The sequence below is a fragment of the Harpia harpyja genome, chromosome 13 (assembly GCF_026419915.1).
Source record: "Harpia harpyja isolate bHarHar1 chromosome 13, bHarHar1 primary haplotype, whole genome shotgun sequence".
In the NCBI taxonomy this organism is placed as follows: domain Eukaryota; kingdom Metazoa; phylum Chordata; class Aves; order Accipitriformes; family Accipitridae; genus Harpia; species Harpia harpyja.
The window spans coordinates 528948-551360 of record NC_068952.1 but is presented as its reverse complement, the minus strand read 5'-3'; the positions used below and the strand labels follow the sequence as shown (position 1 = coordinate 551360).

The 22413-nt window shown below is 51.5% G+C and overlaps 1 protein-coding gene across 4 annotated transcripts; it reads left to right on the top strand.

The window, feature by feature from the left end:
• The first annotated feature begins 96 nt into the window (after positions 1–96).
• Positions 97–22302, top strand: KLHDC3 (kelch domain containing 3). 4 transcript variants are annotated; one of them, XM_052805590.1, is made up of 11 exons: positions 97–235; positions 7027–7262; positions 9644–9820; positions 12085–12200; positions 13535–13606; positions 13836–14049; positions 14339–14425; positions 15534–15642; positions 20892–20965; positions 21360–21438; positions 21658–22302. In XM_052805590.1, exons 2-11 carry the CDS (start codon positions 7109–7111, stop codon positions 21722–21724), a joined length of 1149 nt encoding a protein of 382 aa, XP_052661550.1. In that variant the 5' UTR covers positions 97–235; positions 7027–7108; the 3' UTR covers positions 21725–22302. The 4 variants fall into 4 exon arrangements, with proteins under 4 accessions (XP_052661550.1, XP_052661549.1, XP_052661551.1 ...); XM_052805589.1 differs by lacking the exon at positions 97–235 and adding an exon at positions 1293–1422; XM_052805591.1 differs by lacking the exon at positions 97–235 and adding an exon at positions 5257–5392.
• Positions 22303–22413: the final 111 nt, after the last annotated feature.

The window sequence follows — 22413 nt, the reverse complement described above, 5'->3', positions numbered from 1 at the left end:
TCTCCGGGCGCCGCCATATCGCGCCCGGCCGGCAGGGTGGGGTAGGGTAGGGCACGGAAGGTACCACCCCCCGAGGCGCGGGGGGGGGGGGTCAGTGGGTGGGCCCTGGCGCCCTCGGAGGGCCCCGGTGGGGCCGTTACCGCCTCGGCGCGGGAGGGCGACCGCCGTCCACGGACTACAAGTCCCAGGGAGCGGCTGTGGGAGCGAGGTTGTCGGATTGTCTTCCCGCCGCCAGGTACGGGGTCGGGGCTGAGAGGGACCGACCGTCGGGGAGCTGGTGAACGGGGGGCCCCGGAGCTACCGTCGAGCCCTTCCGCGGGGAACGGGCCCCGGTGGGCGGGCAGGGCCCCTCGGGCAGCGGTCGTGAGGCGGGGGGTGGCCCTGAAGAGGGGCCCGGGGGGGGGAGGGGGGGGCTGGCGGCTGCCGGCAGGGGTCTGCCCTCCTGCTCCCCGCCTTGGCGTAACCGCCGCCGGGCCTCCTCCCTCCATCCCGCCTCGCCGGGGGCTTGTGCGGTTACGAGCCGTTCGCCCTTGCCCCCCTCCTCTCCAGGCTCGGCCGCTTCACGCCGGGGTCCTTCTCCCCCCCGGGTCCCCGTGCAGCAGGGCAGAGAGCAACCGACCGGCACCGGTGAGCACCGTCAGGCCGGCTCGGTGAAACTCCCTGCTTGGAGGGTCCCGGTGTCGGTGTAAGAACGGGGACGGAGCGAGGGCAAACGGCGGGGCTTTGGGCGAAGCGAGAAATGCCACGTTAGCTGTGAGCTCGCCTTTCCTCGGCCCGCTCCCTCCCAAGGGCTGGCAGGGCAGAAGGGGCTCGACAGCAGCCAGAGGCCGAGAGAAATTCCCGGGGAGGGAGAGGAGGGTCAAGGAATCTCGCCGAAGCTCTCCCTTGGGAAGCGGTGGCGAGGTTCGGGAGGCAAAGGGAGAATTTCAGGGGCAAGGTGCGGGATGTCAGCCGGGCTTTGGGCAAAAGTCGGTCAGCGGCGGGCAAAATATTTGGGCAAAAATAAGGAGGCGGCGCAGCTGTCTGCAGGGAGCGAGGCTGGAATAAATTTCTGCCTGAGCGGCGTGGTCTGCGATTCCCGTGTCTAACACGAGCTTCCAGATCGGTCTCGGTTAACGAGCTCAGGGGCTGTTCTAGCACCGTCTAGTTTACTGGTGCTGGGATTGCGTTGCCAGTGTCCGAGCTGCTGAATGTGCAAGCTTGCAATTTCACACTGCCTTAGCATAAATAGTCAAAGCATCACATAAATGTCAAGCATGAGTGAAGAAAGCGGGTTGTTCTCGTGCTATCTCTAACAGTAAGTTGGATGTGCTTGAAATAGAACCGTCTATATGGACTGCTGTGAGCTGGCTGGACTATTTTAAGTGTTACTAAACCTTGTGGCTGGCATCTTTTGGGAGACAGGACCGAGGCAGCCGCACGGTAGGATTTGCTCTCTGGAGCGACTTTGCAGGGGCAGTAGGCTGCTCTGCTTGGGGTGGTGCTGTAATTCTGGGGGTGACCGAGCGAGCTCTTGAAAATCCGGGCCGCTTTCTGCTGGGTTTCTCCCCCTTTCTGGGTGAATTGACTGCAGCAAGGCAAATCTGAGCAGCTTTCAGAAATGGCTCTAGGTTTCTCTCTGTGTGCATAGAGGAATGAGGTAGCCCAGGGAACACTCTTTGCGCAGAGAAGTGGATCCAAGGATATATATTTTTGTTCTAAGATTATCGTCTGGCTGTTGTACTTGGAGATGGTCAGTGGCTTTCCATCTCAAATGAAATGTTTTCATAGTTAATTGTAGGGATTGAAAATAGAAAGTCGAAAGCCAATAGAACAAACAGCTGAAAAATCTGACTAAAACCCATGATTACTCTCCCCCCCCCCATCTATGCCACTTTGCTCAAGTCACCACAACAGTTTTGGAAGGTGTGCTAGTGAGAAATTATCGAGTGATTTTTCTGGTGATCTCAGATGGCTGTATGCTGTGCTGGTAGACCCCAGTTAGGTGTAAGCTGGGGCAGTTAGGATGAAGGTTGTTTCAGGCATTACGTGCATCTTCAGACAACAGCAGAACCAGAGATTTGGGAGTGTTGTCTATAGGTACTGTATTCAAAGAACGCAGAGCTGACTTAAACATGGTTGTTCCCTTGCTTAGCAGTGAAATGCCCTGGGTGAATTGCTGCGCTCTCTTTGCTGGATGTCAGTGCTGACGAAGAACAAGGGAGGTGTCGAAGGACGTCCATAGCTATTTCTCAGCTAATAGACTTGTGAGCTTCCACTGGTGGGCAGGTGTCACGCCTGACTGCAGCAACAGACCCAGTCTGCAGTCACCCCACGGCTATTGTTGCACCACTTGCTCTGCTCTGGAAGTGTGTACCTGGGCTTGCGGTGCTGTGCACAGTCAGTGGAGGGCTTCAGGCATTTCTGTGGGACCACAGCAGGTTATTTTGAGCACTTTTTAATTTTAGCCTCCCTGTGATTAGTGGCACAGGAACAACTCATTGCTGTGCTCACTTAATTTCCAGCATCATCAGCATCAGGTACTTCAACAGTAGATGAAGTGTAACCTGATTTTTAGAAACGTTCTTATTCCTGGCAATTAATTGCCAGGACCTACCAGGGTTTCAACCCAAATTTCTCTGCTTTCTCTGTGCTTGACTGTAACTCTGGATAGATTATGCCAGACCAGGGAAATGGGGAGTTGTGAAGATTGCATGATTGCTGCCTGTGTAAGTGCAAAATGAAATGAAAAGATCTATTAGTTTTTGGAGAGGTGAAGCGGGGAGTTCATATGTGCGTCAGTGAAAGCAAGCGGTGGCTTGAAGAGAAGCATGTGTGCCCTTCTGCGAAGGAGACCCCGAGTGAGTGCATGTGTGTGTGTGGTCAGGATGCTCAGCGTGTCGCTTCTCTGAGCTGAGATTGGGGAAAAGAGGCAGCCAGAGCTTCCTGATCTAAGGTGAGCGAGCGTATGCCGAGCTAATGGAGCATGTGGGAGTGCAGTTTCTTTGGTTTTGCTTCATCTAGAAAATCTCTTCTCTCACCGTATAAGAAACGTGCTGATGGAGCTTTTTGGTCTCCCTGTAAGTATACGGTCGTAGTTCCTGGGGACGCTGGGGCACAATTCCAGCTGGGCATGCTGAATCAGTCAAAGGAGATTCCTCAGACCTTCAGCCAGCTTCTGCTGTGGGCGCAGATGAACTGCAGAGGCTGCTCTAAAAGAGGTGCAGCTCTGGGGAGGAGAGGGGTGGCTCAGCAGGATCCAGAAAAGGGACACAGGCTTAGCTGTCTGCATGAATCCATGTAGAAGGCAACCCTCCTCTTACCCTGCTGGCTTTTGGCAGTAGCAATAGCTTCTGTGATTTAAACGATTCGAGCTTAACTTTTCTGTGGTGTGGAAGCCCTTCCTCTAATCCATGGTGAATGTTAGCGTCACTAACTGTCCCTTTGGTTTGCGGTGCAGAGTGAAAAAGCACTTGGTTTGCCTGAGATGGGATGTGTACCGCCTCCTGCAGCCAGCGCCCTCCCAGTTCTCTGGTACCATTTGCCTCCATCGTATCAATATTTCTGTATTTTACAGCCTACATCCCTGTTGCTGGTGTCCTAAATGAGAAATCACGGAATGTATTTTGCGTAACTTAATATTGTACGTTTGGGGGAAATTGTTAGGAAATTTTCGTATCAATTATCAGATCAATTCATATCAATTGTTTCATATCCATATCAAAACCTGAAATGGAACTTAACAGCATGCATAGTTGTAGGACAGAAAATAACTTTTTCTCAAAAAAAAAGCGTTTAACTCATATTTCCAGATAGCGCAGAGAGAGGAATTGCAGGAGGAAAATCGACTTTGGGACAGAAAACTGCTCTAATGAAATGATTTCCAAAAAAGGCAGGAGAGGAGAGAGGCTGGAGCTGGATGCAGAAAGCATGGGGAGGAGTGGGGGGTCCTCAGGAGATGGGGAGGGGACCCATACATGGCCAAAAAGAGGAGAACAAGCGCTTGGCGAAGGTGGGAAGGCGTTGCGATGGTTCCGGGGTAGGGTTGTGGCCAGTGGAAGGCCAGAAGAGGAAGATGGAGTCTGGCTGGATGTTTTTATTACAGTGTAGGGAAGAGCACTCGGGTTTGGAAAAACACTGGCAGCTTGTTAAATCCTGTGTTTTCCTTGGCCTTTTAATATACGATCCTGTAAGGATTGCTTCACGCTTCTGATTGTCTTCTTTTTGTAAAGCGAATGAGTGTTTCTGCATGCCCAGGGCCTGACAAGTGGCAGCATGAGGCTGTGCTAGCTAAGCTTTGTGTTTGCTCTGAAGGGGTATCCCTGTCCTGAGCCAAGGCGAAGTGCAGCCAACTTCAACCCCATCACCCCCACCACCACCCCGGGGCCTGCGTACAGCCGCCTGCCTCCTGGGAAGCGCTGATGGCTGGAAAAGCCTTTCCCAGTAATAGTAATTGTAGGAACCAACGCTGCAACCTTGTTGCTACAACAGCAGCATCCTTTCCTGCAGTGTGAACAACTGGGCCTTGAGCTGCTGCCTCTCCATTGACCAGATTAACTTCTTAGGATGTGCAGCCTTCGTTTCCCGCGTTCCTATGACTAATCTTAATTATAAGGCTGTTCAGGCAGGGTAGCCAGCTCCTGTTGGAGTGAAAGGACCAGTGTCCTGCTCTGGCAGCAGCGTGCTCCTCGGCACACAGCTCAAGTGAACTCCCAAGGGTGAAGAAGAGTTTTCCCAGCCTTTCTGGCAAAAAAAGGCAAGCAAGCAGCTTGGTACGATGCCTGCCTGCCATGCCAGGCTGCTGTGCTCCTCTACCCCAGAAGGAACCAAGTGGAGAACTTGGAAGTAAGATTGATCCTCTTAATCTTCCAGGATTGGGCTCAGTCTGAAGGGTGTTGAAAATATTGGCACTGGTGATAAAGTCCAGTTAATCTCCTTGAGGAGTCTCTTACAGAATCACTTAACCAAGAAGTGATTTTGAGGAAAGTATCAGTTAGATTTTTTCAATGATAACTCATGACTGAGGCAGGAAACACATTTAGATATGTGAAGCCTTCAAAATAGCCTGAAAGGTGACTTTGGTGGTCTCCATGGAAACCCATCTATTCTGTAGCTTTGCGGAGGACTTATACAAGAGCTGCTGCCTGGCTTCAAAAAAAAAAAAAAAAAAAAGAGTAATTTAAAAAACAAAACCCAAACCTGCTAGATCTGAATTTGGAGTGGTCCCAGGCACACAGCGAAGTGTGGTCTGTAGCAGAGGGGGACTGTTTCTGGGTCCTTCTGGAGCAGCACTGCTGGAGAAAAGCTTGATGTGACTTTCTGGGTTGCTGACTGCAATTTAGGTTACAGCGGTTGCCGCAGGACGAAACAGCTTTGCAGGAGGGACTCCTTGGTCTGCGCTCATCTGTTACAAGTAAGACTGCAGGATGCTCTCTGTTCAGACTTTGCACATGTCCTGTTGCTGTAACATTCAGGTATAGAGCATGCTCTGGCTGCCAGTCTCTTTTGGGAACACTTGAAAAAGAAATAACTTTAAAAAGAAATTACTCAAATTTTGCTGAGATTTAGGAGTTCTGGAATGAGGCGACTGGTTTCTGGATGCTTTTGAACTGTCTGTAGTATGCATGGCTGGAGCTGGAAGCCTGAGCTCTGTTCCATGCCAGGAGGTCCCTCTTGGGTGGCATCTCTGACTCCTTCCCCAGGTGGGGATAAAATGGGAGCATGCAGGTGGGTCAAATGCTGCGCTGATCAGGGTGCTGATGGGCTGTACAGGTGCCTGGTTGTGAGTGGTGGTTCTGCTTGGCTGAAGGGCTGGGGGAGGCCAAATGGAGCAAAGCAGCATGATGTTGCCCCTTCCTGCTGCTCTCCAGCTACTTCAGAAACTTTATGCAGGAGGAAAGTTCTCCTTGTGAAAAAACTCACTGCTTTCCAAAAAGAAAAGGGACAGAGAAAATGCGTAGGATTTTTAGTCCTCATTCTAAGGCATCTGCAAATTTCTTTGTGTTCTCCAAATGCTAAAACTGGGTGTGGGGTGGGAGTGTGCTGGCTGCATCTTCCAAGAAGCTAGAACCAAGCAATAAAAAAGAGAATTTTCGTTAGGCTGTCTGAAACACTGACGTCTCTTCTAATGGCTGTTTTTCAGCTGGGGGAAAACTGTTAAAGAATTGAACTGGCCTGCTTTTTCAGAAGCACCTGGGCAGGACCGTGCTCCAGATCATTAGATCCAAAGGAGAATCTCTGCAAAAATCAGCTGTGGTGACTTCTCTGAGAGCTGATCTGAGCCATCTGTTTGAAGCGTGAAACATATCAGTTTCTTAACTGAGATATGATGTTACAAAATTTTCGTAGTTATGCCTGGAATTGCTGCGAGAGAAAAAGGCCTTATTCTGATCATTAGAAAAGAGCTTTCTCCCCAGACTAGGGGGTCTCTGTTCTCTCATGTTTAATAAAGCTGGACCCTAGTGCTCAAATCAATGAGTCCAAATGCTAGTGTTGTAGTCCACCCCCATATCGGGGAGTCGGTTGCTTTATGTGGGGATCGTTCTTTGGGTTTTTTTGTTGGGTGGTTTTTCCGTTTGTTTTTTTTTTTTTTAATATTTTCCTCTGCTGTTTCTCACAACTGATCCAAAGAGCACGCTCTCTTCCCTCTGGCTCTGTTCTTTTCACCTTCACAGTTGGCTCTCGCTGTGTGTTTTCATTCATGCGGACAAATTGTTCTGGTGTGTACATGATGTGTACATGACCAAGGCACGGCTGGGCACGCAGCACTCGGCTGCCTTCACCAAAGGTGCTTGGCTTGGGCTGCCTCTACGGCCACGCTGAGGTTTTTTTGTATGCTGCGAGGACATCTCTGCTTGCTCTTCCGAGCCTTGCTCGGGTTACGGTACCTGCCTTGTGTCTCCTTCCCAAGCGGAGAGTAAAACTGTCTCCAGCTGGGAGGCAGATGAGTAAGGATACAGCAATGTGACCTTTGTAGTTGGAATTCAAGGAAGACAGGAAGACCTGCAGAATGGATCGTGTTATTTTAGCATTCTTTCTCTGTTACAGAGCCAGGTGACATCGTGGTGGCCCAGGAAGCATGCGGCTGTGGCACTGGGGGCCCTGAAGACTGCCTGGCTTGCAGGGAGGAATGCTACGGTGGGCAGTGCACTTGGAAGGTGGGCCACGGAGGGTGAACCACGCAGCCGTGGCTGTCGGGCACAAGGTCTATTCCTTTGGCGGATATTGTTCTGGAGAAGACTATGAGACTCTGCGGCAGATTGACGTCCATGTTTTTAATGCAGGTAAATATGTCCCTGTGGTGCTCGAAGGAGTGGCTTGCTGGGCTCGGTTATTAGTTTTCTTGCCCAGTGCTGCTTAACATGTTACGCTCCATAACATGCTGTCTGACTCTAATTTCCAAAAAAGTTATCAGTGTAGATGGGAGCCTCTTCCCTTATGCAGCCCTGTATTTTCAGCTTCAGGGGCAGGGTGCAGAGGGGCTGTAGTTCACCAGATGGCTAGGATAAGGACTCACTAGAAGTAACCCCACAGCCAATGGCTTGTTTTGTCCTTGTTCTCACTGAACACTAACTCAGCTAGGTGCAAAGAGGCGATGTTTACCTGGCTCGGATTCCCCATCCAGTTTGCAGCGTGGCCGTGCTCAGCTGCCCCTAGCTTGGAGGGTGTAGGGTGGGAGCCGGTGCACTCAGTTAAGTCTCCAGGTTTAGACTCCTGAGCTGTTTCCCTGGGGGGGCAGCTGACAACCACTGCCAGCATGATGGAGTCGGTAGGGGCATGTGGCTGGGATGGAGGCCTTCCTGTTTTGGCAGCAGCTATCATGCAAGTTCACAACGTGGCTTAGAAAAGCGTCTGGAGCTGGAGCCGTTTGTGTAGGGTAGCCTGTATCTGTCAGGAGACTGAGTTGGAGCCATGACTGTGCTGGGAGAGGCTGTATTTCTTGATTCAGTGCTCTTTGAACTGAAGAGATTACTGAGCTGGTCCATGAAGTATTTCCTTATAATTAGGCAGGTGGTTGAAAAACTGCACGGGTGCTTGGATGGGTTCAGCTGAACAGAGACAAGAGCAGAGAACCAATGACCAGTTTTGCGGACTGGACAGCATGCTGAACGCTCTCCTAACGTGCATGTGGCATGTAGACAAAACTAGTTTGTCTGTAAGGTGCAGTGAATTCACTTCTTTAAGTCTGACTGTGGAGAAGACTGACTTGTACAGTAGGGGATAAAGGCATTGGTTACACAGGGCTGCCAAGGTGACCTGCTCACAGTGTAGAGGGGAGTGTAGCTCAGGACCTTGTGAACAAAGACATTCATCTCTATCCAGAGAGACTGGGCACTCATGCTCAAGACAGTTGAACGTGTACTTGTAAAATGTGCCAGCAGAGCACTGCTTTTATGATGGAAGCACAATTACCGTGCCCAAAGGAATGCTCTTGTGTTGTCTACCCTTCTTGCCACTCCCAAATATTAGTGTCATGATGCTGCTGCCACCACGTGGGAGGTGACACTGGCTTCCCAAGCCCTTGCTTGCTCAGTTAGCATTGCCAGGTTCCAGTGCTAAAGCCAAGATACCAGATTTTGAATGATCTCTTTCAATCTTCCAAAGCAAAAGATTGTGTTTTAGGTAGGAAACATCCCGTCTAGCTTGACTTTAGCATTGGCTGTGCTTCCTCAGTGCTCTTTCTGCCTCTGGGGTAGATGCTCACCTTTTAAGATGCCTGACCCTTTCCCTATGTTAGTATTTCAGGGGAACTGCAGACTGTTTTCTGCTATATTTCGTGTTATCTCCACGTTGAAAACAAAACTGGAGGCTGTATGTGTGGTAGAGGGAGGGTGTCTGGTTGCTGTTGCGTAACGGCCATGTAACCCTCGCTGTGACTCTTGCGCTGTCATTAAACTCTGCAATACCTGTTGACTGCTCTGGCTACTGCTGAACGTGACATACAGGCTGCCAGGAAGGAGAACCTGTAATCACAAGGAACTTCTATTAGTAACACAAGGTTAGCAGGGAGAACTTGGGTATGGATGGGAGTAAAGGAGACAGACAGCTGCCTCATCTAAAGCTTAAAAAACTAAACAAAAGCAAACAAAACCTGTTCCAACAAAGCTGCTGTGTTGCTTTACTTAAACTGCACTACTGCAAGTCCAAATAATGCCTTCAGGTGTGTTCCCTTGAATGTTGCTGCAGTGACTTATTCCTGTGCTGCCCATTCTTTCCAGCTTTGAGTCTCTTTAAAAATGTCACTAGCCTGAAGTAGTGTCTGCATTCATTATCACCTCTGCACTTTTTCTTTTTCCTTTCCCTATTTTTTTTTTTTTTGTGTGTATGTATGTGTGTGCTGTGCCTTCATTCACAGGCTCTGATGAGCCAGAGTGGAAACCCCTTCAGTGTAATTGATGCAGAATGGAACCTGTTTCTGTCCAGAGTCCTCTGGTCCTCCCGTGCTTCCTCTAGTCTCTCCTGTGACAGGGGAAAACTGGAGAACTGTGCTTCCATGTTCATTAACTAGCTACTACTCAGGGTCAGACACAGCTTTGTCTTGCTTACTAGACTGCCTCTGCACCTTGTCGTAGGGGGGAAAAAAGCACCGTGCAGGATGGGTTGTGACCTGTGAGCATGTGTAGCGGGCTTAGCATTTGACATGGGCCCAAACTTGTGTTTTCAGTGTCTCTGCGCTGGATCAAGCTGCCTCCAGTGTGGACAAACAGCCGAGACCACGTGAGAGAGGTGCCCTATATGAGGTATGGGCACTCAGCAGTGCTCATAGATGACACCGTCTACATATGGGGTGGTCGCAATGACACTGAGGGAGCCTGCAACGTGCTCTATGCCTTTGATGTCAGTAAGTTCCAGCTTCTCACTCTTCCTTGTTAAAACTGCTCTTGATGAGACCTTCTCTCTGCCCCACCACGCTGCTCCCCAACTTGTTTTCCTGTCCCTCAGTCTCTCTACAAAGTGACAGTCTGGAGGAAACAGTGCAAATGGGGAATTGGTGTTGCTGGCTGTTTCAGCAGGTTTAGAAGGGGAGCAGGGTGGCCAGCGTGTCTGCACACTTGACTCTATGTAAAAGCCTTTGAACAGAGATTACTGAATTTGTCTAATAGTCAAATGGGTTTCAGTTTTTCTATCAGCTTTGTGTGCTCTCTCTGATAGTAACTGCAACTGAAGCATTCTCTCTGTGTGATACATTATTCCTTAACTGTGGCTGAAGGTTGCAGCGAGAAGGGGCTAGAGGATTGTGCTTCCTCTCCAGGGTGGTCCTTCTTTCTGAAAGCGTGAAAGAGAGTGAGGAATAAAACACAGAAGTTGTCAGGGACAGGATGGCAAAATAAGGGAAGGCATGAGTCAAGTTAGATAGACCCAAAAGATAAACTCCTTCAGCCTTTTGGTTGGCTTCTCCATAGTGCTGCTGGCACACCTGGGGAGAACAGGCACCATCAGGAACTGGGTGGAAAGGAGTGTCAGGAAAGGAAGGGAGTACATCTGGATTGTGGAGGCAAGTCCATCTAAATACTGACCAGTGACTGGCTTGCTGGACTTGCAAGGAAACTGCTTGTTCTGGTGCTTGGTCGTGGGTTCCCTGCTTTGCCAGGAAATGTCTTGCGGCTTGGAGCTGCTCTCTGGGCACGGGGTTTCCCCCTTCCCCGGACACATGCAGCTGGGAAGCCACCAGTAAACCTCTGCCTATGCAGAGGCCTCGTAGTGGGAGCTGCCTGGTCTCCCTGCGAACTCCAGCGCTTTAGCATTAAGTGAAAATTAACGGAAAGGCCAGACTTCAGTCCTGGTCCGAACCCTCTGCAGCTGTCTGTACACGCTGTGCCTGTTCCCTGTCAGTCCTGGAAAGTGAGGCTGGCAGTTGTAATCCCGTGTCCGTGGTATAAGTTCCACTGTAGGAGTCGCATCAAGCTGGATAAAGTCTTGGCTGGGTGCAATTTTGTCCCCCGGGGTGCCGAGCAGATCGTAAGTCAAGGTCTCTTCCATCTCTAATTTGACGTGTTGTGCTTGGGTGAGCTCTTGCTGCTACCGTGTGACTGGGCTTGGAAGCAGCCCCATGAAGGAAAGGAACTCGATAGCCGCTGCAGCTTTCTCACTAGAGGCTGCCCAGGAATTCTGTTGACCTTGCAAGACCCTTTGTGTGGTTCCAGCTGGAGCCTAGGTGGATAGCTGTGGCCGCAGGCCAAGTTCAGAGAAGTTATCCTTGTGAAGAATGTTGCTTTGGTTCCAATGTTACCACTTGCTGAAATAAGCACTGCTCTTGGCAGCTCGCAGCAGTTAGGGAGGGTGGTGGGAATGTCTCCTGCTGCCTCAAGGCTTATGTGTGCCTCTCTGGGCTCTTGGGACAGGTGCCTGTTTGTGCTTGGCAGTGAGTCGCTGGCTTGGCTCCATGTTGCCCTGGCACGGAGAACATCTCTGGCTGGATTTAGTCCTCCCCTAAATCAAGCCAACCCCTGGAGCGTGCGGGCTAAGGGGCTGAATCTGGCTGGTGCAGGCTCACGGGGAGCAGTGTGAAGAGAACCATGAAGGGTGGAGTGTGAGGAGGGCTCCCCTTGAAAAGGGGATGAGAATGTAACAAGAGGAGCAGATAAGATAGGGAGAGCTGCGCTGCAGAGGTGGGGATGTGCACAGGAGCTCTGTTGACATGGTAAGCTTGTAGTTAAGTGACTTCTGCCTGGATTCAAGAGCTGTTTTTCCTCAGTCAGTTAGTCAGCATCTCCATGCCGTGAGGTCAGTTGAGCCACTTAGCATCACTGCTTCATTGTAATTGAAACTGTAAATGCAGAGTTGATAAGTGACTCACAAGTAGGCTTTGCAAGAGATTCAATAAAAATAACATTGCTGAAGTACACGCACTTCAAACGTGAGCTGTTTGTCAGGTCAGGCAGAGTCAGCAGCCGTGCCCAGGAGCTGAGATCTCTGTCACTGTGCCCCTCTGTGGAGGCTCAGGCAGGTAGCCTTGCCTGAAGAAGCTTACAGCATCTGCAGAGAAGGAGGTGCTGTGTGTGAGAGAGAAGGATTTCTGTCTTAGAAATGAAGAACAGTAGCAAAGAGCTATCCCATCCCAACATCTACTGTATTTTCTTAGCGTTGCCTTCTGTTTTGTTTCAGACACGCACAAGTGGTTCACGCCAAAGGTGTCTGGAATGGTCCCAGGGGCGAGAGATGGGCATTCGGCTTGTGTCCTGGGAAAGAGCATGTTTATCTTTGGAGGCTATGAACAGCTGGTGAGTAGTCTCTGTAACTGTTATTTGGCGATCCCTTGGGAAAGAGGGTGCTCCTACCCAGGGCATCGGTAGAGGCAGGATACAGGGTCATATTTGTATCCATAGTTGCTTTCATTTTATAACTCAGCAAAGTAATGGTATTAGTTACCCAGGGTATGCTCTTTGTTTTGCAGAGAAGATGGTTGGGAAAGTAGGCCTAAAAAAATGGTGGGTATTTTTTTTCTTCCCCAAAACATATATAGAGGTAAAAATATAAATATTTTTATATATATAAATATTTTTTTCTGGCTCATTGCTCAGCCAAATTTAGCTAGATAAATACATAGCATTTTAAATAAATATATATTGATCTACATTTATTTTAATTTGGCTGAGCAATGAGCCAGAAAAATCACTTTCCAATGTCTGTGGTGTTGCTGTGAGGTTTCGTCCTAATCCGGTGCATGTTCCCTGTATTCTGTACCCGCTCTCACATCTTGCTGATCCCCTCCAGCAGGCACTTGCTTGCCCTCCCATTAAGAATACCTTGAGCTGAAGGTCATCCTGCACTAGTTGTCGGTGTGCCTAATGCTCCTTTGAGCAAATCCTTATGCTCTGACTGACCTTAAGAACTGGGTAAATATCATTTCAGCCTATCAACAGGCTCCAGAAAAGCTGTGCAAAGTCACATCTGTTTATTTGGAAGAAAGCTGGGGCTCTATTACAGCAGTCCCGGGGTTATTCCCCCTCTTCTGAGGACAATAGCATGCCAAATCCATGATCTTGATTATAGCAGCAGGAAGAGTTAAAATGTGGCTTGTTTTTAACCAAGACAAAGCAAGCCTCTAGCTGTCTTGCTGCTATCTCCCCTGCCTGGAGGAGTAGGAGTCCATGCTGTTAGCGTGAATGCAGGCTCTTCCAGGCAGCTAGCTGCAGACGAGTTTTGTAGGATCCTCAGAAACCCAAGTGTATTTGCTCCTGGATGTTTAACTTCCTAGAAGTAATCTTAGTTTCTAGCTCTCATCAGGTGGCTTTAGCAGAGCCAGTTTGACTGTCCCATTAGTGCCCCTTTCTTCTGTCGCTGCATGGAGTGGAGGCAGGGTTCTGCTGCGAATGTACATTATTGTGTGCCAAACAGCCTTGAGGGGGAGGAACTGAGCACCAAATAAATGGGAAAGCTGCAGGAAAAGACAAGACACCTTTGAGGAGAAATGGGCTTTGCCTTCCTCTTGTTAAGTGATAGGTGTGCTGTCTACCTTGACATTTTGGAGCAAGCACCGTGTCTTTTAGGACAGTGTCCTTCCTGGGGCCAGATGTGACCAGGCTTGTGACCAGGCTGCCCTGCTGTCTTCCAGGCTGACTGCTTTTCAAACGATATCCATAAATTGGACACCACAAACATGATGTGGACCTTAATCTCTGCCAAGGTCAGTGTCTGCTTTTCACTCTGGTTTGTGGAGGAAGTCTCATATCTGCTATTCTCTGGGGTAGCTGCCTACACCTGTCTCCCACCTTCTGTCTGGTGTGGCTGGGATCTACAGGAGGGGAAGTTCTCCAGCAGAAGGCAGCCATGGCAACTTCCCCATCAAGCTGTGTCATCTCCCTGGGTAATTTGCATTATTCCTCTTGTTCTGTTGTTTTACTCTGTCCCTGCAGGGTACGCCAGCTCGCTGGAGAGACTTCCATTCAGCTACCATCATTGGAACAAAGATGTATGTATTTGGTGGCAGAGCTGATCGTTTTGGGCCATTTCACTCCAACAATGAGATCTACTGTAACCGCATTAAAGTATTTGATACAGAAACAAACTCCTGGCTGGACTCCCCTCCAACTCCAGTGCTCCCTGAAGGCCGGCGGAGCCATTCAGCATGTGAGTGTGGGTCTGCTGAGAGAGGAGGACAGTGGAAGGGAATTTCTGCCTGTCTCAGAAAGGGTGTCTGGTCCGCTGGGTGGAGATGTGGGTTAGTAAGGGTGCACAGGGCCTGGCTTCTGTGGAAAGCTGCTGCCCGCCAAAAAGCCTTGCACGTAGCCCTGGACGTGAAGGTGATGTAAGCGAAGGTGGATAACCAGCACGCTTTGCTTTGTGTTTGATGTTGGGACAGGGACCTGCTGGGCTTTACCTTGGGTGGCACACTGATGTCTATGCTTACTCCCCACAGTCAGCTACAATGGGGAGCTATATGTATTTGGTGGCTACAACGCACGCCTGAACAGACACTTCCATGACCTCTGGAAATTCAATCCAGGTATTTATGCTTTTAACTTGTTGCAGTGATAGTGCTCAAGGCCCTCAAGTGTGTGAGTGCTCAGATGGACATGCTTTCCAAGGGCTAGGAGCCTGCCTGGGGGGAAACGGCCCTCTGACAGCATTGATAAGAACTTGCTACTGTGCTTGGGACCCCTGTTCCTCCTCAGACTGTCTCCAAATTTCAGTTAGAAAGTGGGAAAGAAAGTATTGCTGAAAGACCCAGCTAATCAAAGGGTGGTTGGCAAAACTTTGTCTAGTTCTTAAATATGCAGAAGTGTTGGTAGAGAAGAAGATATGGGGAAGCAATGGGCTTAGGGGAGCTAGAGACCATAGCTGGGGAAACCACTCAACTTGAGCTGCAGGATCACACTCTCTTGGTACCAGATCAAACTGTGCAGCAGAAGGGGTGGTTCTTCAGCTGGTACCCTGAATATCGGTCAACTGTGAGCTGCTTTGGGGTCCTCAGGCACTTTTCGCAGTCCATTAGACTGATTTTTGTTTGCTAATTGCCTTGCATAGTAAAGTTACCTGAGAGCAGCCAACTTGCTGCTCCCCAAGCTGATCTGTGAGCTAGTGTGAGAGCTCCTGAAGGTTTCAGTGCTGTGCAGTAGTGATTAATCACCCCCCAGCATCCTCGCCACAGAGACCAGCAAGGACAAAGGCTGCTGTCTTCTCCACCTGGTTCAGTTCCCCTATGCTCCTTTCCCACCACCAAGCTGTCCCAGCAGTCTCCACTCTGCGAGGATGGTCTGCGTTCACAGTGGCTGCCAGCAGATGGAGCTGGTTCCTGGGTCTCCCTCCAGATCTGGACCGCAGCAGGGTGCTGGGGAGAAGAGCCTGCCCGCCTGCCTGCTCCTGGAGCTCTGCCCTGCACAGCTCCCTGTGATGTCTGATCTGCAACTCCCATCTCAGCAGGCAGAGCTCCAGGGCTGTGCCTGGCATCTGAGCGACACTTCAGTAACAACCTCATAGAAGTGCACCTTTTTGCCACTAGCAAGAAGAGGAGGTCGACAGGGAGGGTGGATGTTGGCTAGTTGGTGTCTGTGGGGCAGTGCGTCTTGGCCAGACTCTTGTGACAAGCTGGTGCGCTCTTTTCCACCCCTTAGTTTCTCTCTCTTGGAGGAAGATTGAGCCCAAGGGGAAAGGCCCGTGTCCTCGACGCCGGCAGTGCTGCTGCAGAGTAGGGGACAAAATCATTCTCTTTGGAGGCACCAGGTGAGTTGCGTGGGGTGGCTCTGTGAGAGGGTTTGCCACTCCCTTCAGCACAGTGTCCCTCCACGCTCTGCCCCATGCTGTAGTCAGATGCACTTCAGAGGCACATGGCAACTGTCCTTCTACCTTACAAGTGTAAGAAATGATGAAGATCAGGGCTCCTCTGGAAAAAGGCCAAGGAGGAGATTGAAGTGGTCATGTAAGCTTGTAAAGCACCTGGTGACAAGCCTTCTTGTACAAGTAGAGGCAGAAGTATGTAACATGCTGTTCAGGAGGGGTTGTGCAGTGGTCAAGCTTTCTGTGAAAGAGGTCATGGGGAGGGGGGAGGAGATCCTGCCATCAGAAGGACAAATACCTTGGTCTGCTGTGCTGTAGCAGACCTCAGACTGACTTATCTTCCCCTACATGCTGCCCTGCTTCTCCCACCAAAGTTTCTTTCTTTCATTGGCAAGTGTGGTGCCTGCCAAGCTGCGGTGGGATGTCCGCTCAGCTGGGAGCTGTTTGAGGAGCCCACAGACACGACAAGGCAACATTCCCTTCTGTGCCAGTGTTCCTTAGCAAAGTTTCCATTCACAAAAGGGATCTGGTGCTAAGGATTTAGCTGTCAAACAATGGAATTGATACTGTTGGGGTGCAGGGTGGCTGGATGTGGCCAAGAGCCTTAACAGCTGCTAAAAGAAAGGAAGTGGCCCATCACCAGGACATGCTCTTTGCTGTCTGGAATGACAAATTGCAGCTCTGGAGCACAGGCCTGTTTGCCAGCATCTACCTTGCAGAGACCTCTGAAATGCTTTCAGCCTTCCACGTGGTTTGGAAAGCTTTGGGGATTTCTCGGGGACCCTGGCAGTGGCTTTTTGAGAATACTTCTGAAGAGAGGTTGGGGCAGAGGACAAGGCAGGGCAGGTTCTGCTGATGGGCTGACCGTACCAGTCTGCGATGGAGTGAAGGGCCTTCAGGCCCCAGGAGTGCTGGGGGTATGTGCTTAGTTGTCTGTGTGGGTGTGAGGGAGTGCTTAGTGCAGGTGAGGCGTGCAGAGGTGCTGAGTTTATCCAATCTTCTCAACAGATACTGGGTGCTGCTCTGTACAGTAGAAGGCTTGGTAGGGCTTGATGGCAGTTTTGGATGCTCTCGGATGCTGCGGTATGGATTTGTGTTACAGCAGCAAATGAACTCTGATGTTAAACCTAGGCAGCCCTAGGAAATGCTAGCAAACCACAATAAATTTGACACCAACTTTTTGGAGTTTGGGCCACCTCTGCCAGGCAACGCAGCAGTGCCTTGTCTTCTCCACTGAACAACTTTGGTATTCAACTTGTTCCTTAATCCAGGCTCAACCCCAATGCAGGCCAGTTCATCAACACTAATTTGGGATAGGAAGAGTTGCTGGCAGCCAGGAATGCAGCCTGCTTGGACTGGAGGGAGGGTCTTGCAGGCTGGGGAAGGGGGAGACGGGGGTGGGAACTCTGCTCGCTTCCTGTAACAGTTATCAGGTGTACTCTGGAGCTGCCTGGAGAGATAAGAAGTTTTCCAGGAAGTCGTTGTAATGGAGAACTCCCTGTGGTCTGCCTCCTGACCTGTGCTCCCCTGCCTGGGATGGGGTGGGGGGGGCACACAGCGCGGGGGATCCGGCAGGGCTCCTTGGAGGATGAGCCGGCAGGCTCGGCTTGCTAGGCAGCAGCACCGGGGGACGGGCAGGCAAAACCTCTTTGTGTCCTGCCTTCCCTTACAGGATTCACGTCCGCTGTAGACTGTTCAAGAGCCACTTCTGCAGGGTGCCTGCTCCCGTGGCATTCAAATGCGTAGTCCCTTTTGTAGTCCTGCCTAGAGCCTGGTCTTTTTGCCCCAGCTGTGGTCTCTCACTGTGGCCAGCAGCAATCCTGTCACTTGTGTCCCATTTAAGTGACCAGAAAGTCATGTAGCACTAAGCTCAGTGTTCCTGTTAGCTGTGTCACAGTTGTGGCCCCAGTCTGGTTTCCTCCCAAACCCACCAGCACTTCAGCATGCAGAGACCATCCACAAGGGATAACGAGGAGCAGAGGGAATGCTATAAACCAGAGTCTAGCTGAACAGATGCTGATCCGGGTTTGGCTTGAGGGTGCGTTTTCCCTGACAAGGCTTAGAAATGCCTGGCTCTGGTGAGGGAGTAGGGGCTCTCACTGGGCGCTTGGTGCAGGGCTCAAGAGCATTCGCCAACACGCTGAATTGCTGTGCAGCTGGAACGAGCAGTTTTGCTGGGCTCTGCCTGGCAAAGGGGTGCCCTGCACCCTGCTGTCTGGGAGTTGTGGCTCTCCTGGTCTTGAACTCCAGGCTTTCCCTAGCTGCTTTACAGTTTGGTGATTAAAACCACAGACATGGTGCCTGCTGGCTTGCCTTTGAAAGATAAGGGATGGTCTAGGGTTTCCTGTGACGTGGATGTGAGATTAGATTGTGGCGTGGTGAACACACAGGGGTGGAATTAAAGGGGCTTTTGCCTGTATCCGGGCAGATGGGACCCATCAGCGACAGGTCTTCTCTGCCAGTAGTGAGCAGTGCCCCACAGTTTGTGCTGGGTTTATGGGAACCTGGCGGGGGGTAGGTACCGTCTCATATCCCATGAGATGTGAAGCTTATTGGGTCATAGGTGGGGAAGCAAATGACACTGAGGTGAGAAGTCACTGCATGAGGTCCCAGCTAAGCAGTGAGGACACACTAAATTGCCTTGTCACAGACCAAAGCAGGACTTAAAACACCTTTCGTTTCTTTCAAATTCTCCAAAAAAACATCAGCCATGGGAGTGCTTTCCCCTGGTCCAAGCACTACTGTTCCAGCACAGGCTGGTCTGTCTCTGCTAGGGGATGCAGTGACCAGTCTCTCAGGTGCTTTGGTTGTTCCATCAAGACCGCGGAGGCAGCAAACCATAGGTGAGGCTGTCTGTTCCCTAGAAATGCCTGAAGTCATTGCTCCTCACTAGCATTCCAGGACCAACATCAGATGGGAGTATCAGCAAATTGGGATTGGTTTAAAATGACTGCTGCACTGATCAACGCCTGACACGTGCTCAGTTACAGTCTTCTGAAATGCCGTTCCCATTTTGGCACAACCAGGGAGCTGTGGCTGGAGCCCACGGTGATTCCTGAGTCAGACTGAGAAATGTCTGTGCTTGCCCTGCCATGCAGATGTTTCCTAGCTGCTTTCTCCACACTTCTCTTAGAACATCTCTATGGCTGTGCTGAAATAATTGCAGTAGATTTTAACCACATGAGAACTGGAGCGACGAACAGTGTGTGGCTGGGCAGAATCTGTTTCAAACTTTGTGCTGTTGTGCTTGGCCCACAACTTCAGCTCATGCAGCGGAACCTAAAAGCAGTCTAGCTGCTGGCCTAGTCAGAGGAACACAAGCTAATAAAATAGGATGTTTTCCTGGCTGCAGGTTGCTAACCTGTTGGCTTTTGCTGGAGAGTTTGTGCTAATGCAGCAGGTACATATAGCTATTGCAGACAAAGAGGGAAAGAGCTGCCACTAAGCCAGGTGAAGACCTCAGCATCTGCTTCAGGTGCTTATTCACTGCTGCTGCTGCCGCCTCCGCTCCTCTGTAGAAAAAGTTGAACTTCTGCAGAGCACCTTCCATATTGTCCTCAGAGAAAGCAGCTTGGCTTATCACACTCTGGCCCACTGCAGTACTGCGGCAGTGTGGTACAGTGCATATTGCCTCTGTCCCCAGCAGCATCAGTGCTCCTGAGAGCTTACAGACAGGAGAATCCAGGTCACAGGTTTCCATGGCATGACTCATGAGTAACATATGGCGTATGGCGGTCTACAGATGTTTCATGCAGCCCTGGGAAGCTAGAGCTGAGGTGGGCAGGGAGAGCACAGCAGTGTTGCCTGCAGCATATGGCTTCTTTTGTTGCTTCTCCAGGTTGCAGAAAATTTGGATGGCCACTAGCTACTTCAGGAGCTGCCGCCATCTCTGGAGATAGGTCATGGCTCCCACGATCTGCGGCCTTGCAGCACAACTAGAGAGCCTTGCGAAAAGTCCTCTTGGGTCTCCAGCTTATCTCTCCTACCTGTCTGGGGCCACCAGCACAGCTTTTTGGACTTAGTACTGTGCCGTTGTGTGGTGTCTGATTCTTCCTAGATCAGATGCCTGCCCCGTGTGATGTTCTCCCAAATCCTTGTGCTTCCCATTGCATGGTCCCCTTGGCAGTGAGGTGAAGCTGGCCTGAGGTCTGAAAAAAAACAAAAAAACAAAAAAAACCAAAAAACAACAAAAAAAACCTGTGTGGACTGGGTCATGCTGCTCCATGTGGTGTTTGGGGCCAGGTAGGGATGGGCTGACCCCTGCCTGCCCAGGCAGTTTGATCTGTATGTGTTTCCTAACACGTTACTAGGGCAGCCTTCCATGATACAGCATTGCTGTGAAGCTAGTTTCCAACAGTGCGCTGGGTTCTCCAGGTGATACCAGGCTGTCTGGCCCTGCCTGCTGTGGAGCAGCCCGTGGGGCCTGTTTATCACACAAAGAGCGGGACAGATGCTTGTGCAAGCACGACTGCCTGCCTGCCTTCACAGCTGCTATAATATCCCTTCTCCAGCCTGCTCGGAGTCATCCTCAGCCTCGTCCCGGTGCTCAGCTTTGCCTCTCTGAGTGGAGCTCTTTAGAGGGTCGGATCCGCTGAAATTGCTGAGCAAATAGAAGCCTGAAACAAGCCTTGGCTCTGGAGGCAGCTGTTTGCCAGCACCCTCCTCATGCCTGGAGGGTGGGTGCCACAGTTCTGGAGGAGGCCCCAGGGTTGCTTTGTTGTTGGAGAGTGGTTTGGGAGGTACTTGGGGAAGGAGGAGTGTGAAACCAGCCAGTGGCTGGTCAATGTACAAGAAGGGAAAAGGGCTTTTCCCTGCAGAGTGGGACCTGTGTTCGGAGGTGCAGCAAAGTAACAGAGGCAGGTGAGGTGAGGGGGAGGCTCGCAGCTGGAGTCATTGTGGTCGTGTGTGAGAAGGTGGCAGCTCCCCCATTCCCTGCTATGGCTTGCAGAGGAGATGGTGTGTGTTTCTGCCCCCAGCTCTGTGCAGCTCTGCCTATTCTGCGAGGAGCTGGGAGAGTGATGGCTTTGGGTGCTGCTGGGGGAAGCAGAAGGACAGGAGGGATCAGAGGGCTCCTGCATGGGGCAGGCAGGCCAGGAACAGTCCTGGACTTGCTCAGCCCTTGGGGAGCCCAAGGGACTGTAACTGGTGTACAAGCGTTTTGGCACTGACTGATACACTTTGCTTTGCTTCTGCAGCCCATCTCCAGAGGAGGGAATGGGTGACGAATTTGACCTGATGGATCACTCAGACCTCTACATCCTCGACTTCAGTACGTGAGCACTCCCTGCCCAGCTTGTGCCTCTCACCACAAGGTGCCCTGTGAGCAGGCCCTGCTGTGAAGCACCGTACCATGTCCTACATGGCTCCAGGTGCCTGCCTCTCAGAGCCAGGCAGCTTCCTCTGGCTGGCGTATGTGGCTTAAGGCAGACCAGCCAGAGATGCAGCTGTGCTTGCAGGCCTGAGCTGGGCTCATGACTATTCATGCTCTCCTTCACACAGACTTCTTGTGGGAGCACAGAGAACTGCTCCAGCCTGTCCCTGGTATGCCTGCCTTGTCCCTCAGAGGGGATGGCTGGAGTGCTCTGCTCTGTTCCCTGTGGCACGATGCCCCCTCCGTAGTGTCCAGATGAGGACTGCTGTGGCTAACTGCCCTCTTTCCACAGGCCCCAGTCTAAAGACGCTGTGTAAGCTAGCAGTGATTCAGTACAGCCTGGACCAGTCCTGCCTTCCCCACGACATCAGGTACTGCGTGCCTTGCCGGGAAGTCACCCCACGCGTGCTCCCTGTCCTTGGGGTGCTCCAGCCCTGGCTAAGGGCTGCCTGGGGCCCTCTTTGGCACTGTGCAGCTTCAGGGCAGGCTGGGCTGGAAACCACAGCTGAGGCTGATGTGCAGCGGAGCTGCTCCAGCCCTGGGCACTGTGTTGGTGCTTTCTCTCAGTGTATCCCGTTGGTGTGTTACAGATGGGAGCTCTCGGCCATGACAACAAACAGCACCATCAGCCGCCCCATCGTCTCGTCCCAGGGCTGACGCCGGCTTGTCCCTCTACCACCCTGCCCTCGCCCCTCCACACACTGACTTCTTGCTCCACTGCCTGCATGAGTTTTTAGCCCTTTCAAGCAAGGAACATGTGAGCTCAGTTTGTTTTGCCCTAGCCAGGCCTCCCTCTGCCCTTGTTACGCTTTGGGCATCACGAGTGTGCAGGCAGAGCCGTCCGCCGGGGAAGAAATTGGTTCGCCCCAGCAGCACAACTGTGAACCCCGCTCCTTGCTGATGGCTCCAGCGTCTCCTGCCTTCCTTCCCCTTGCCTGTGGAGCTGTGGCTGTACTGGCCTGGTCCCCAGCCACTTTCCAAGGGCCTGAATCAACTCCGACCACCAGCCACGGCCCTGGGCTTGGCCCTTGGGCTATGAACTGTTCCTGCGCTGCCTGGAGAGAGCAGGGACCTCCATGCCTGCACCCGCCAGTGCTGACCAGCGTCCTGGCACCGGATGGCAGGCCCTAGCCCCAAGCTGAGCCTGATGTGGGGGCCTGGGCCCAGCTGGACTCTCTGCCCAGCTCCTGTTGTAAAACAGAAACTGGGGGGAGTTTTATAAATGCTGAGGCAGAGATGGTTTCTGCTGCTCTGTGTGTCCTAGCAGGTGAACTGGGAGGAGAGGTGGTTTGGGAGGGGAGAGACTGAACCATGTGCTTTCCCCCACAGCTGCAGGCCACCAGTGG